Source organism: Nicrophorus vespilloides, unplaced genomic scaffold (genome assembly GCF_001412225.1).
Source record: "Nicrophorus vespilloides isolate i.1.1-1 unplaced genomic scaffold, Nicve_v1.0, whole genome shotgun sequence".
In the NCBI taxonomy this organism is placed as follows: domain Eukaryota; kingdom Metazoa; phylum Arthropoda; class Insecta; order Coleoptera; family Silphidae; genus Nicrophorus; species Nicrophorus vespilloides.
This window is the reverse complement of record NW_017099115.1, coordinates 5,055-17,526: the sequence shown is the minus strand read 5'-3', so window position 1 is coordinate 17,526 and position 12,472 is coordinate 5,055. Positions and strand designations below refer to the sequence as shown.

General features: G+C 30.8%; 1 protein-coding gene across 1 annotated transcript; it reads right to left on the bottom strand.

Moving 5' to 3' along the window:
- Window positions 1–250: 250 nt before the first annotated feature.
- Window positions 251–5,919, bottom strand: LOC108564066 (sodium/hydrogen exchanger 2-like; the record flags this gene model as incomplete). Its single annotated transcript, XM_017922970.1, has 4 exons — window positions 5,820–5,919; window positions 5,410–5,676; window positions 534–987; window positions 251–468 (listed from the first exon to the last, which is right to left on the bottom strand). Coding segments are annotated over exons 2-4 (931 nt in total), but the record flags the coding sequence as incomplete, so codon positions are not given.
- Window positions 5,920–12,472: the final 6,553 nt, after the last annotated feature.

Sequence of the window (12,472 nt, the reverse complement as noted above, 5' to 3'; positions counted from 1 at the left end):
CATCACCAATAAGTACTTGTGCAAGTTACTTGACAAATGTTCATTTACAAGTAATATTATTGCACAAATACTTGTACGAGTATCTAATATATGATATAATCAAAGCAAAACTCTGCTTCGAACTCTGAATGACTTTGCAACATGTTAATTGTTTGTTTACAATACTTGTAAAGCAACTTGTAGACAAGTATTTGTGAGGAAACCTGTAGTGGTAGTTATGGAGATATCTGACAAATCAATATGAACTTACCTAGTATTCTGAAGACTGAGCAAAACAGAATTGTGAGGATGACGAACCACGTGTTCCAGTCGTGGTTTTTATTGACGGTGGCGACGCCGAGGAACATGAAGATGATGGTCTCCGAAGAGCTGCTCAACATCTTCATTGCGTACTTGATGGTCGTGTGCGACTTGTGCGAGATGTTGCCTTCCACGTAGTTCTTCATCGTTATGCCGCAGAAGGTGATGCTGTAAACGAGAGATTGCCATGATGAGAGATCATGATGATCGAAAGAAGTTGTCAAGATGCTTACGCTAATATGCCGGACATGTGGAAGATCTCGGCGTTCAGGTATGCGAGGTAGGCCATGACGAAGATGAAGATCGGCTCGATGACGCGAACCTCGTTCGTGAAACGAGTCACGAAACCGGTGGCGAAGCCCCAGATCACTCCGATCACGATACCACCGATGGCGACGACGAAGAAGTTCGCGAAACCTGCGAGGATGTCGGTGTAGATGATGTTGTCCAGGCCCATCTCCGTGTAACTCTCGAACATGTGATAGAGGACGACGGTGACGGCGTCGTTCAGCAGGGACTCGCCGAACACGACGATGTACAGGATCTCGTTCACCTGGATCTCCTCGAAGACGGCGAGAACGGCGACCGGATCGACCGCCGAAATCAGCGAGCTGAACAGGAACATTTCCATTAATGGGGTTTCGCAGCCGAAGAGGCCCGTCGTACCAACCGCCCACAAGGAAGCACCTAAACAAATCAAACACACTATTACATCATCACCACCACACGACTTCCGCAATAAACCGAAGAATCACAAAACATACTCACAGTAATTTAAGTAACATAATATATTAAAGGAAATTAAACTATAAAAAAATGTATGATTAATTATTTAGTTGGCAACACTGTAATAAATATAAACGTCAACAAGCTGTCAAAGAAAAATGTCTATACTAATGACATCTATCATTACTAAGAGAATTACACTCAATTCTGGAGATTTTCGTAAACAATAATTATATTTCATTCTCAATTACCAATTCAACATTACAAGAGAAATATAAGTTATGAAATATACACAGCAATCATTATTAGAAGTATATCATAAATTGATACAACAAAAATTGTCAGGCAACCCAACAAACTATTATTCATTTATATTTTTTGATGATTTTTCCATAATTCCTTTTATTTAAATAACAAATAATCAAAGAAATTGTATATAATAAATATACAGGATGATCACAAATTGGAAAACTTCATAGATTTTTAGAAAAAAAAAACAAAACTCAAAAACATAGTTATTTTGTTTAAAAATATATGCAAATTTGTCATGCTCTTAAGCTTTGAAAGAAAACAACTTTTTATCATCCTGTATACTAAAAAAACAGTATGTTTCTCTTAAGGGTGCTTCATGAGATTCCCACAATCTCTCGTTTACAGCATCACCTTCTGCGGCATAACGATGAAGAACTACGTACTAATGACATCTATCATTACTAAGAGAATTACACTCAATTCTGGAGATTCTCGTAAACAATAATTATATGTCATTCTCAATTACCAATTCAACATTACAAGAGAAATCTAAGTTATGAAATATACACAGCGATCATTAATAGAAATATATCATAAATTGGTGCAACAAAAATTGTCAGGCAACCCAACAAACTATTATTCATTTGTATTTTTTGATGATTTTTCCATAATTCCTTTTATTTAAATAACAAATAATCAAAGAAATTGTATATAATAAATATACAGGATGATCATAAATTGGAAGACATCATAGATTTTTAGAACAAAACTTAAGAATCTCAAAAACATAGTTATTTTGTTTAAAAATGTATGCAATTTGTCATGCTCTTAAGCTTTGAAAGAAAATAACTTTTTATCATCCTGTATACTAAAAAAACAGTCTGTTCCTCTTAAGGGCGCTTCATGAGATTCCTTTAACACCTATTCTTTTGTCGAGGGTCACGTTTTGACTCGTTTTACGATACAGTCGTAAACACTAGGAACGGCCATTGAGCAGATTTCACTCTATTTTTTTACAAGTGGAATTCGTAGGAGGAAAATTCGCACAATCGCAGACAAGTATACCAAATTTTGTACTGTTATAAAATAAATTTTGTGTGTGTAATATTTTAATTATTAGTTTTCATTTGAAAATAAATAGATTATAAATTTATGTTTTTTGAAGATTTCTATTTCTGTTTTTAAAAGCAAATAGCCAAAATAAATATATTATTGAGTATAAATTAATTTTACTTGAGCAATATTTTTGTTTACAGACAAAGATGAATTCGATTTTAATATTAAATTGTAATCATAATTAAGTATAAATTTCATATGAGAATTGTGAGAAAAGAATGAAACTAATTGACGTAATTATTACACAATTTGCACTACTACGAACATGACTACAAAGACGTATAAAATTCATGGGAGTAAACATCGAACACGTCAAAACAAACGACAATTGAAAGGCGTAAGTCATAGTTATTTTGTTATTACCGTGGCGATGGTTGCCATGTGTACCAAATACGATACGTTCGGTCGTAAATCTAACGTGGTTAATTTCGTTTCGGTTTAATGGGAAATGCAACGGCTGGACTCTAATCGAAGTGGATGAACGTATAAAGTTGTATGAAAAATAAAAATAAACGAGAAGTAATTCGTTGGAGGGTGGTAAATAATGACAGGGTTCGAAGGCCACGGTGGAAAGGAAAAGCGAGCAAAGCGTTATTTGCACCTGACATGTAATCAAGCAATATTTTCCAAGTAAATGCAGGCAACAGAATCGATCCAAAGTTTATTTTCGTAATCCTGATAAAGCACTAAATTTGTGTACTAAAAACGTAATGTTTATATAATGAACGTTTTTGTTATAATGAAATCAATATAGTTGAAAACAATTGTTGTGTTGTTTTTGTCTTTTTTTATATACATATTGGATTGAATCATCAATCTACTCTAAATTGAATTCGTTAAAATTGCAGCAACGATCCTAACGATTCGAAACCCAATTACCAGTTGAATGCAGTTTCGTATATAGCCTTTAATTCAATTTTGCACTTGATTTCGGTCAAAATATACATACGTATTTCTACAAATTTGAATATTAATTGCTTTAACTCTATACACTCAAATACTTGTGAATTTCCTATTCCATAATAACAGTACAGTCTATTGAAATCCTTGATTATTTATTGCTTTTTATAGAATTTGAACCATAAACTTTCATCTATAAATTAGCAAACGAAATCCACTGAGCTATATACCACAGCTACTGTAAATATGACAGTTGTTTGACAGATAGTTGCAATGTGTCAATTTTTGAAATGTCAATAATCTGCGTTCTAAAATTGAAAATATGACAGTTGTTTGACAGATAACTGTAATGTAGATTGACACAAGATTATTAAGACTGTCAGTAAAATGGTTTATTTACAGGAGATAAATTGGAAGACGGACAATTATTTACCATAAAGAGACAGCTTGTTGTATATATACAAACTGAATTCTTAAATTTAAAACAGTGACAATTATATCACAGTAATGTGTCAAAATTTGTAAATGTATTCTGATTCTGACAGTTGTTTGACAGATAGTTGCAATGTGTCAATTTTTAAAATGTCAATAATCTGCGTGCTAAAATTGAAAATGTGACAGTTGTTTGACAGATAGTTGTAATGTAGATTGACACAAGATTATTAAATAAAATGGTTTATTTAAATAAATTTGAAATGTTAAATCTGTAAATTCATTCGAAGAGTTATCAAAATCATACAGGAGATAAATTGGAATACGGACAATTATTTGCAATTAAGAGACAGCTTGTTGTATTTCTATAAACTGCATTCTTAAATTTAAAACAGTAACAATTGTATCACAGTAATATGTCAAAATTTGGAAATGTATTCTGATTCTGACAGTTGCTTGACAGATAGTGGAAAGGTGTCAATTTTTGAAATGTCAATATTCTACGTTCTAAAATTGAAAATGTGACAGTTGTTTGACAGATAATTGTAATGTAGGTTGACACAAGATGATTAAGATTGTCAATAAAATGGTTTATTTAAATACATTTGAAATATTAAATCTGGAAATTCATTCGAAAATTTATCAAAATCTACAGGAGATAAATTGGAAGACGGACAATTATTTACCATAAAGAGAATGTGACAGTGGTTTGATAGTAGTGTCAACATTTGACAGCTTGTCAATGTGTCAAAATTTGAAAATTTATTCTCATACTGACAGTTGCTTGACAGACGCTTGTAACACCATCTTTCTATATTATATTCGATACTTTGTTGTATTTCTATAAAATTTGCTATATTTTTCGAACAGTTTTGAAATTGCTTTCTATAGTAATATACGATATCTGTATCTGTAATAAATTTGGAAGGTCAAATCTGTAACGCTACTCTGATAACAATTCATAAATATCTAGGGGCTTTCAAATGCAGGATCGACAATTATCTAGAGTGCCGTAAAGAGGCCTATCTGCTGAATTATCGTGCAGCAATGCGTATGCAGATCGATAACCGAAATGCAGTCGACAAACAACGAGGATGCAAATTGGCGGCGATCAAATTGTCGAAAAGGTTAAATGGCGCAACAAAATACAAAACAAAAACAAAATCGAATTTTTTTAAATATGTTTTAATTTATTTATTAACAAATATTTCTTGTATGTCCATGACATAAAATATCTATGACTTTTCAGTTTATAAAATTTTGACAGCTGTCATTTTCGAACCATTTGACTGGATTTATAGGTTAAGAAACGTTGTTTTGTGTTGTATTGATCTTAAAGTGTGCATGACGATCTATCATTTCTATTTATGCTTTCCACTCTAAAACGTGTTGAGTAATGAATGTTGTTTTTCTTTTCTTTCGAAAAGACGAATATTCTTTTCATTGGATATTGTAATGGATGGATTCAAGACACGGGTGGAACAGAAATAAGTCCGAATGACCTTAATTAAAGGTGGGGTTTGGGGTGCGAGCGTGTGCGCGCGGAACAGGTAAGTGCCGTTCTCTGAAATCCATAAATATTCAGTAGGTGTTTTCTTTGTATTATTACTCTTTCGTTCTACTTAATTTTGTTGTTGTTGTTTTTCTTTATTTATTTATTTTGTTTCGGTGAGTTCTACTTGCCTATGGTGAGTGTGTTAAAAATAGTCCCGATGACGGCGAATATGAGGATCGTTCCAAGGTGATCGAAGAAGAGACGATTCGGCATGAAATAGCCGGCGTCGAGGATGATGGGCGGAAGCATGTATATGAAGAAGGTGTCCGGTGTCATCGGAGACACATGAACGCCGTCGGTCACGTGCACCAAGATCACTCCGATCACCACTCCGACCACGACCAGAAGGCACGATTCTGGGAAGATTACGTTCAGTTTCGGAGCCATATGGAAACCTGAAAATCAATTAAAAAAAGAATTATTAACAATTATAACTACATTTTATAAAACCCCGGCGCTTCCACCAAAGTTTTATCATTTCAAACTATAATAGAAACAACAAAACAAGTAGAAGTGTAAAGTTTCATAAGTAATTTACATGATTCGTGGTTTTGCAGGTAGAGGAGTGTGATGGGCACTAAAACTACTTATCACGACACAGCATCCAGGGAAATTTTGCAGCAGATCAATCAAATTTGGTGCTGCGGGATACTGCATCAAAATCAGGACCTGCAACATGCGCACACTCTCTGGATGCAAAGCGCATTCTCATTACGTGATCTCTTTCATAAGAGATGTGCGTCATCAAAAGTTGCAACGAAATGTTACAGAAACACACATCATTTGAACATTCATTAATTTATATATTTCCATCCAAATGGAAATATATACAGAAATAATTAAATACACATTGCATTCTCTAAATATTTAAGTTTCATATGCATGTTTTGGATCCATTCTATCTATTATAGTTTCTGAGAAAAAACACTAAAATGTTAACATACTTCTTTTTCAAACGCTAATTTTTCATTGGCGAATTAGAGCCAAACGGATAAAACCACAGCAAGAATTGAATACACGTTGTATTCCCCAAATATCCAAGTTTCATAAGCATTTTTTAGATCTATTCTACCTATTATAGTTTTTGAGAAAAACACTAAAATGTTAACATACTTCTTTTTCAAACGCTAATTTTTCATTGGCGAATTAGAGCCAAACGGATAAAACCTCAACAAAAATTGAATACACATTGTATTCCCCAAATATCCAAGTTTCATAAGCATTTTTTATATCTATTCTACCTATTATAGTTTTTGAGAAAAACATTAAAATGTTAACATACTTCTTTTTCAAACGCTAATTTTTCATTGGCGAATTAGAGCCAAACGGATAAATCCACAGCAAGAATTAAATACCCATTGAATTTCCCAAATATCCAAGTTTCATATGCATTTTTTATATCCATTCTACCTATTATAGTTTTTGAGAAAATCTCTAAAATGTTAACATACTTCTTTTTCAAAAACTAATTTTTCATTGTCGAATTAGCACCAAAAGGATAAAACCACAGCAAGAATTGAATACCCGTTGAATTACCCAAACATCCAAGTCTCATATGCATTTCTTATATCCATTCTACCTATTATAATTTCTGAGAAAAACACTAAAATGTTAACATACTTCTTTTTCAAACGCTAATTTTTCATTGGCGAATTAGAGCCAAACGGATAAAACCTCAACAAGAATTGAATACACATTGTATTCCCCAAATATCCAAGTTTCATAAGCATTTTTTAGATCTATTCTACCTATTATAGATTTTGAGAAAAACATTAAAATGTTAACATACTTCTTCTTCAAACGCTAATTTTTCATTGGCGAATTAGCACCAAACGGATAAAACCACAGCAAGAATTGAAAACCCATTGAATTCCCCAAATATCCAAGTTTCATACGCATTTATTATATCTATTCTACCTATTATAGTTTTTGAGAAAAACATTAAAATGTTAACATACTTCTTTTTCAAACATTAATTTTTCATTGACGAGTTAGAGCCAAACGGATAAAACTACAGCAAGAATTGAATACACGTTGAATTCCCTAAATATTTAAGTTTCATATACATGTCTTGGATCCATTCTACCTATTATAATTTCTGAGAAAAACACTAAAATGTTAACATACTTCTTTTTCAAAAACTAATTTTTCATTGGCGAATTAGAGCCAAACGGATAAAACTACAGCAAGAATTGAAAACACGTTGCATTCCCCAAGTATCCAAGTTTCATATGCATTTTTTATATTCATTCCACTTATTATAGTTCCTGAGAAAAACACTAAAATGTTAACATACTTCTTTTTCAAATGCTATTTTTTCATTGGCGAATTAGAGCCAAACGGATAAAACCACAGCAATAATTGAATACACGTTGCATTCCCAAAATATTCAAGTTTCATATGCATTTTTTATATCCATTCTATCTATTATAGTTTCTGAGTAAACCACTAAAATGTAAAAAAACTGCTTAATTTACTTAACTTAAATTAGATTTACAACAATCATGAATTAAAATATACGTTTGAAGATTAAATTAATTAATTTGAATACTGTTTTTTTTTGCAAATTGTTATCAATCAATCAATTTTTATTCCAATTAATAAACTGAAATATTAAATATCGCTTCGTGAATCTAGAAAGGTAACTATTTTAATTAATGTAACCTCGAAGATATAGGCGACTTCCATCGAAATTGATTGGAAAGCGTTTATTGTCCAATTAAAATGCGAGATCGGACGCGCCAGTACTTCCCGTCTTAATGCAGCCTTAATGCTGATTAATGTTGAGAGAAAACTGTTGCAGACATAAATCTTTATAAGCACGAGATAGAAACGAAACGGTTCACGTCCATCCATTAAACACATTAAGATGCAAAATAATGTTAGTGCATTTATCCTAGTTCGTTTTTGTTTATTATAGTTAATTACTTCACTAATTTAGTAAACTTAATATTTTTAATTAAGTAAGAAAATTAGAATCTTCTGAGAAATTAATTATGATTAATGTTTGCTAGTCGTCTAGACAAAATTTATTTACCTTTTAAAAATTATTATCCGATATAAATTTGTTGGCAATTAATTTGATCAATCGAATGACAGATGTCAAAAAAGTAAGGTTACAATTTCTATATCTCAATCTAAAATTGACACATTACATAAAGACAGATGTCAAAAAAAAAAACAACAAATAGGTTAAAATTTCCTTAAAACAAAATAAAGTAAACGACTTATTTTTCAAATTTTATTATCCAATATTATTTAATGTATATTATTAGAATATGTTAGGTTAGGTTTATTTCATTTTTCTGACGTTAAAAGTGCTAATTTTCTCTTGAATTATCCCAATTCTAGCTAGATATAGAAACTACGGTGCAACGAAAATTGTAAAGGTCTATAGTGTTCTACGGTGCTACGAGTATTACAAAAGTTATTAGAATAAGTTAGGTTAGGTTGAGTTAGGTTAGGTTTATTTCATTTTTCTGACGTTAAAAGTGCTAATTTTCTTGTGAAATTTTATTATCCAATATTATTTAATGTATATTATTAGACTATGTTAGGTTAGGTTTATTTCATTTTTCTGACGTTAACATTTTCTCTTAAATTATTCCAATTCTAGATATGGATCAAAACTACGGTGCAACGAAAATTATAAAGGTCTATAGTGTTCTACGGTGCTACGAGTATTACAAAAGTTATTAGAATAAGTTAGGTTAGGTTGAGTTAGGTTAGGTTTATTCAATTTTTTGACGTTAATAGAGCTAATTTTCTCGTGAATTATCCCAATATTAGATCTGAATCAAAACTACGGTGCTACGAAAATCTGTGAGACATGACAGATGTCAAAAAAGTAAGGTTAAGATTTCTATATCTCAATCTAAAATTGACACATTACATAAAGACAGATGTCAAAACAACAAATAGGTTAAAATTTCCTTAAAACAAAATAAAGTAAACGATCTTGAAATTTCTTTTAGAACTTATTTTTCAAATTTTATTATCCAATATTATTTAATATATATATATTATTAGAATATGTTAGGTTAGGTTTATTTAATTTTTCTGTCGTTAAAAGTGCTAATTTTCTCTTGAATTATCCCAATTCTAGATATAGATCAAAACTACGGTGCAACGAAAATTGTAAAGATATATAGTGTTCTACGGTGCTACGAGTATTACAAAAGTTATTAGAATAAGTTAGGTTAGGTTTAATTCATTTTTCTGGATCAAAAACTACGGTGCTACGAAAATCTGTGAGACATGACAGATGTTAAAAAAGGTTAGGTAATTTTAGTAGTCTAATTCAATTTGCTTGGACAGATTGTCAAGTTTTGATAAAATTCTAAGGTGCTACGAATATTACAAAAGTCTATCGTGTTCTCCGGTGTTACCAAACATAATAGAAGGTTAGTTTTGTGAGGTTAGATTGAAATTGGAAAGGTGATGCTGGGATACGTATAATTTGCAATGGTTGGGTAAATTCATAGAGAATTTCTTCATTTTCAATGAATCTTACAACGTGCACTAAGAAAGTGTATATTTAGCAGGTCAAGAAGATATAAAAAGAACGAAACGTGAGGAGGAGGAGGCTTGAAGGCATTTCCGTTCATTGTTTCGCGCAGGTTCGAGGACGTGCATAGAATCATACGTTTCCATCTCCAACAATGACGTCGATGATGATGATTATCTCCTCAAGAATTTCCCTACGGCAATTCCATCATTTTTATTTTATACTTTTTCTCTTTTCTAGAATGAACGAAATCCATTAAAACTTACGTCTCTCATTTTTCCCGTCGAGAATATAATCGTAATGGGTTTTCACTACGTTTTTACTGCATAATCGCACTAATAATAATAATAATAGAAACTCCCATCCGCGTCTACAAAATGCACGCGCTTTTTGTTTCCATATTCGCGTTGAGAATTTTTTCCTCATTTTATGGTTTTTAATAAACATTGCGAAATGTGAAATGTGCCGAGGAAAATGGGACCGCGATAACGAGAAATAATGTAATTTCCACAGCGCGCATATTCGAAACGCATTTTTCCCAACATCAATTTACGCTTTACTTTCGTAAACCACAACTTCTCTGAGTGCACTCAGTCAGCATCTGTTTGTTTGTTTGTTTCTTTATTTCTTTCTTGCATTTATAATCTCATCATATAACATCGTAATGTTGCATGTGGTGAATTTTGCCAAGATCAATAAGCTGCAGGTTGTGAAACCATTAAGTATATTTGCACTGCAGATGTCGCCACGTACTCGTGCATTTGTGCAAATAAGATAATCCGACGATTATCTAGTTATTATGTAATTTTCACATTTTCATCATTTCATTAATTTCAATCTAATTCTGATTATTTCTTAATAGTATAATAAATATTTGTTAATTAGCAAATGGAATTAATGTATTAAATATGACAGATGTCAAATCTGTGAGATATGACAGATGTCAAAAAAAGTTAGGTTACAATTGGTAATTTTAGTAGGTTAATTCAATTTGCTTGGAATAGATTGACAGATGTCAAGTTTTGATGAAATTTAGTCAATAAACAATCAAAAGTTGTTATTTTTTCAATAATCTAAAACAATTTTCTGCTAATACTAAATTCAATATTTATAAATTCGTTAGCAATGGATTTAATCTGTCAAATGACATATGTCAAAAAAAATAAGGTTACAATTTCTATATCTCAATCTAAAATTGACACATTACATAATGACAGATGTCAAAAAAAAATTGGGTTAAAATTGGTAGTCTAATTCAATTGGATTGGAATAGATTGACAGATGTCAAGTTTTGATGAAATTTAGTCAATAAACAATCAAATGTTGGTATTTTTTCAATAATCTAAAACAAATTAATGCTAATAGTAAATTCAATATTTATAAATTCGGATTTAATCTGTCAAATGACATATGTCAAAAAAAATAAGGTTACAATGTATACTCTCAATCTAAAATTGACACATTACACAATGACAGATGTCAAAAAAGTTAAAATTTCCTTAAAAAAAAATGTATTTTAATTATATTTAAGAAACTTGTGAAACTTTTATCTGAGAACAAATCAAAAATAAAATCACGTTTCGCGTGTTCTAATGAAAAACCTTGTTTTTTTTGTTTGTTTCTTATTTAAGGTTAGTAAATTACGTTACGAAACAATTAGAAATATTTTTTTTTTGTTACTCAGACTTATTTATTTAACGTTGATCGCGTCAGTAAGGGGTACGTGATTTATTGCCAGGCGCGCGTTAATTAATTATGAAACATCGGTGTGGACTTAAGACGTAAAGTAAAAATAGCTTCATTTATGTACAAAACAATAAATCATTCGGTTTGCTTACGCGCCTTTTGGTAAGTAAGGATAAGTAACGTCTGTTTACACAGAGAGAGAAAAAAAATGGGGACAAAGAGTGCATTTTTATTTATTCAAAGAGAAGAAACAAAAAGAATATACGAAGATTATGATTTCTTTTTTTTGTTTGCATTTCAATTAGTTTCGAGTTTGCCAAGCGAAGTTTTCATTATTAATAGGGGTTGGTTGTATTGAATCAGATTTTCAATTATTTCTTTTTTTATTTAGATTTTCCAAGAAAAGGTGCCAACTTAAACTGTGGAAATATTACAAATTATATTCACTTTCTTGAAAACAATTCAAATAAGAAAGTCAGGCAACCAAATATTCATTAACTTTGCAATTACATTCATATATTATCATTTATACATTGCTTGTATTGATTTATTCTCTAAAATGTTACAAAATACAATTAGTTCATTGAATTAACTTACAAATATTCAAAAGCGAATTTCATAGCTTTTGACTCAATCAAATGAAAATTTATATTAGAATCTTCTTATCCGATGTAAATTTATTAGCAATTAATTTGATCAATTGAATGACAGATGTCAAACAAGTAAGGTTAAAATTTCTATTCTCAATCTAAAATTGACACATAAGACATATGTCAAAAAAACAACAGACAGCTTAAAATTTTATTAAAACAAAATAAAGTAAACAATCTTAAATGAACATTTAGAACTTTTTTTAAATATTATTATCCAATATTATTTAATGTATATTATTAGAATATGTTAGGTTAGGTTGAGTTAGATTAGATTTATTTCATTTTTCTGATGTTAAAAGAGCGAATTTTCTCTTAAATTATCCCAATTCTAGATCTGGATCAAAA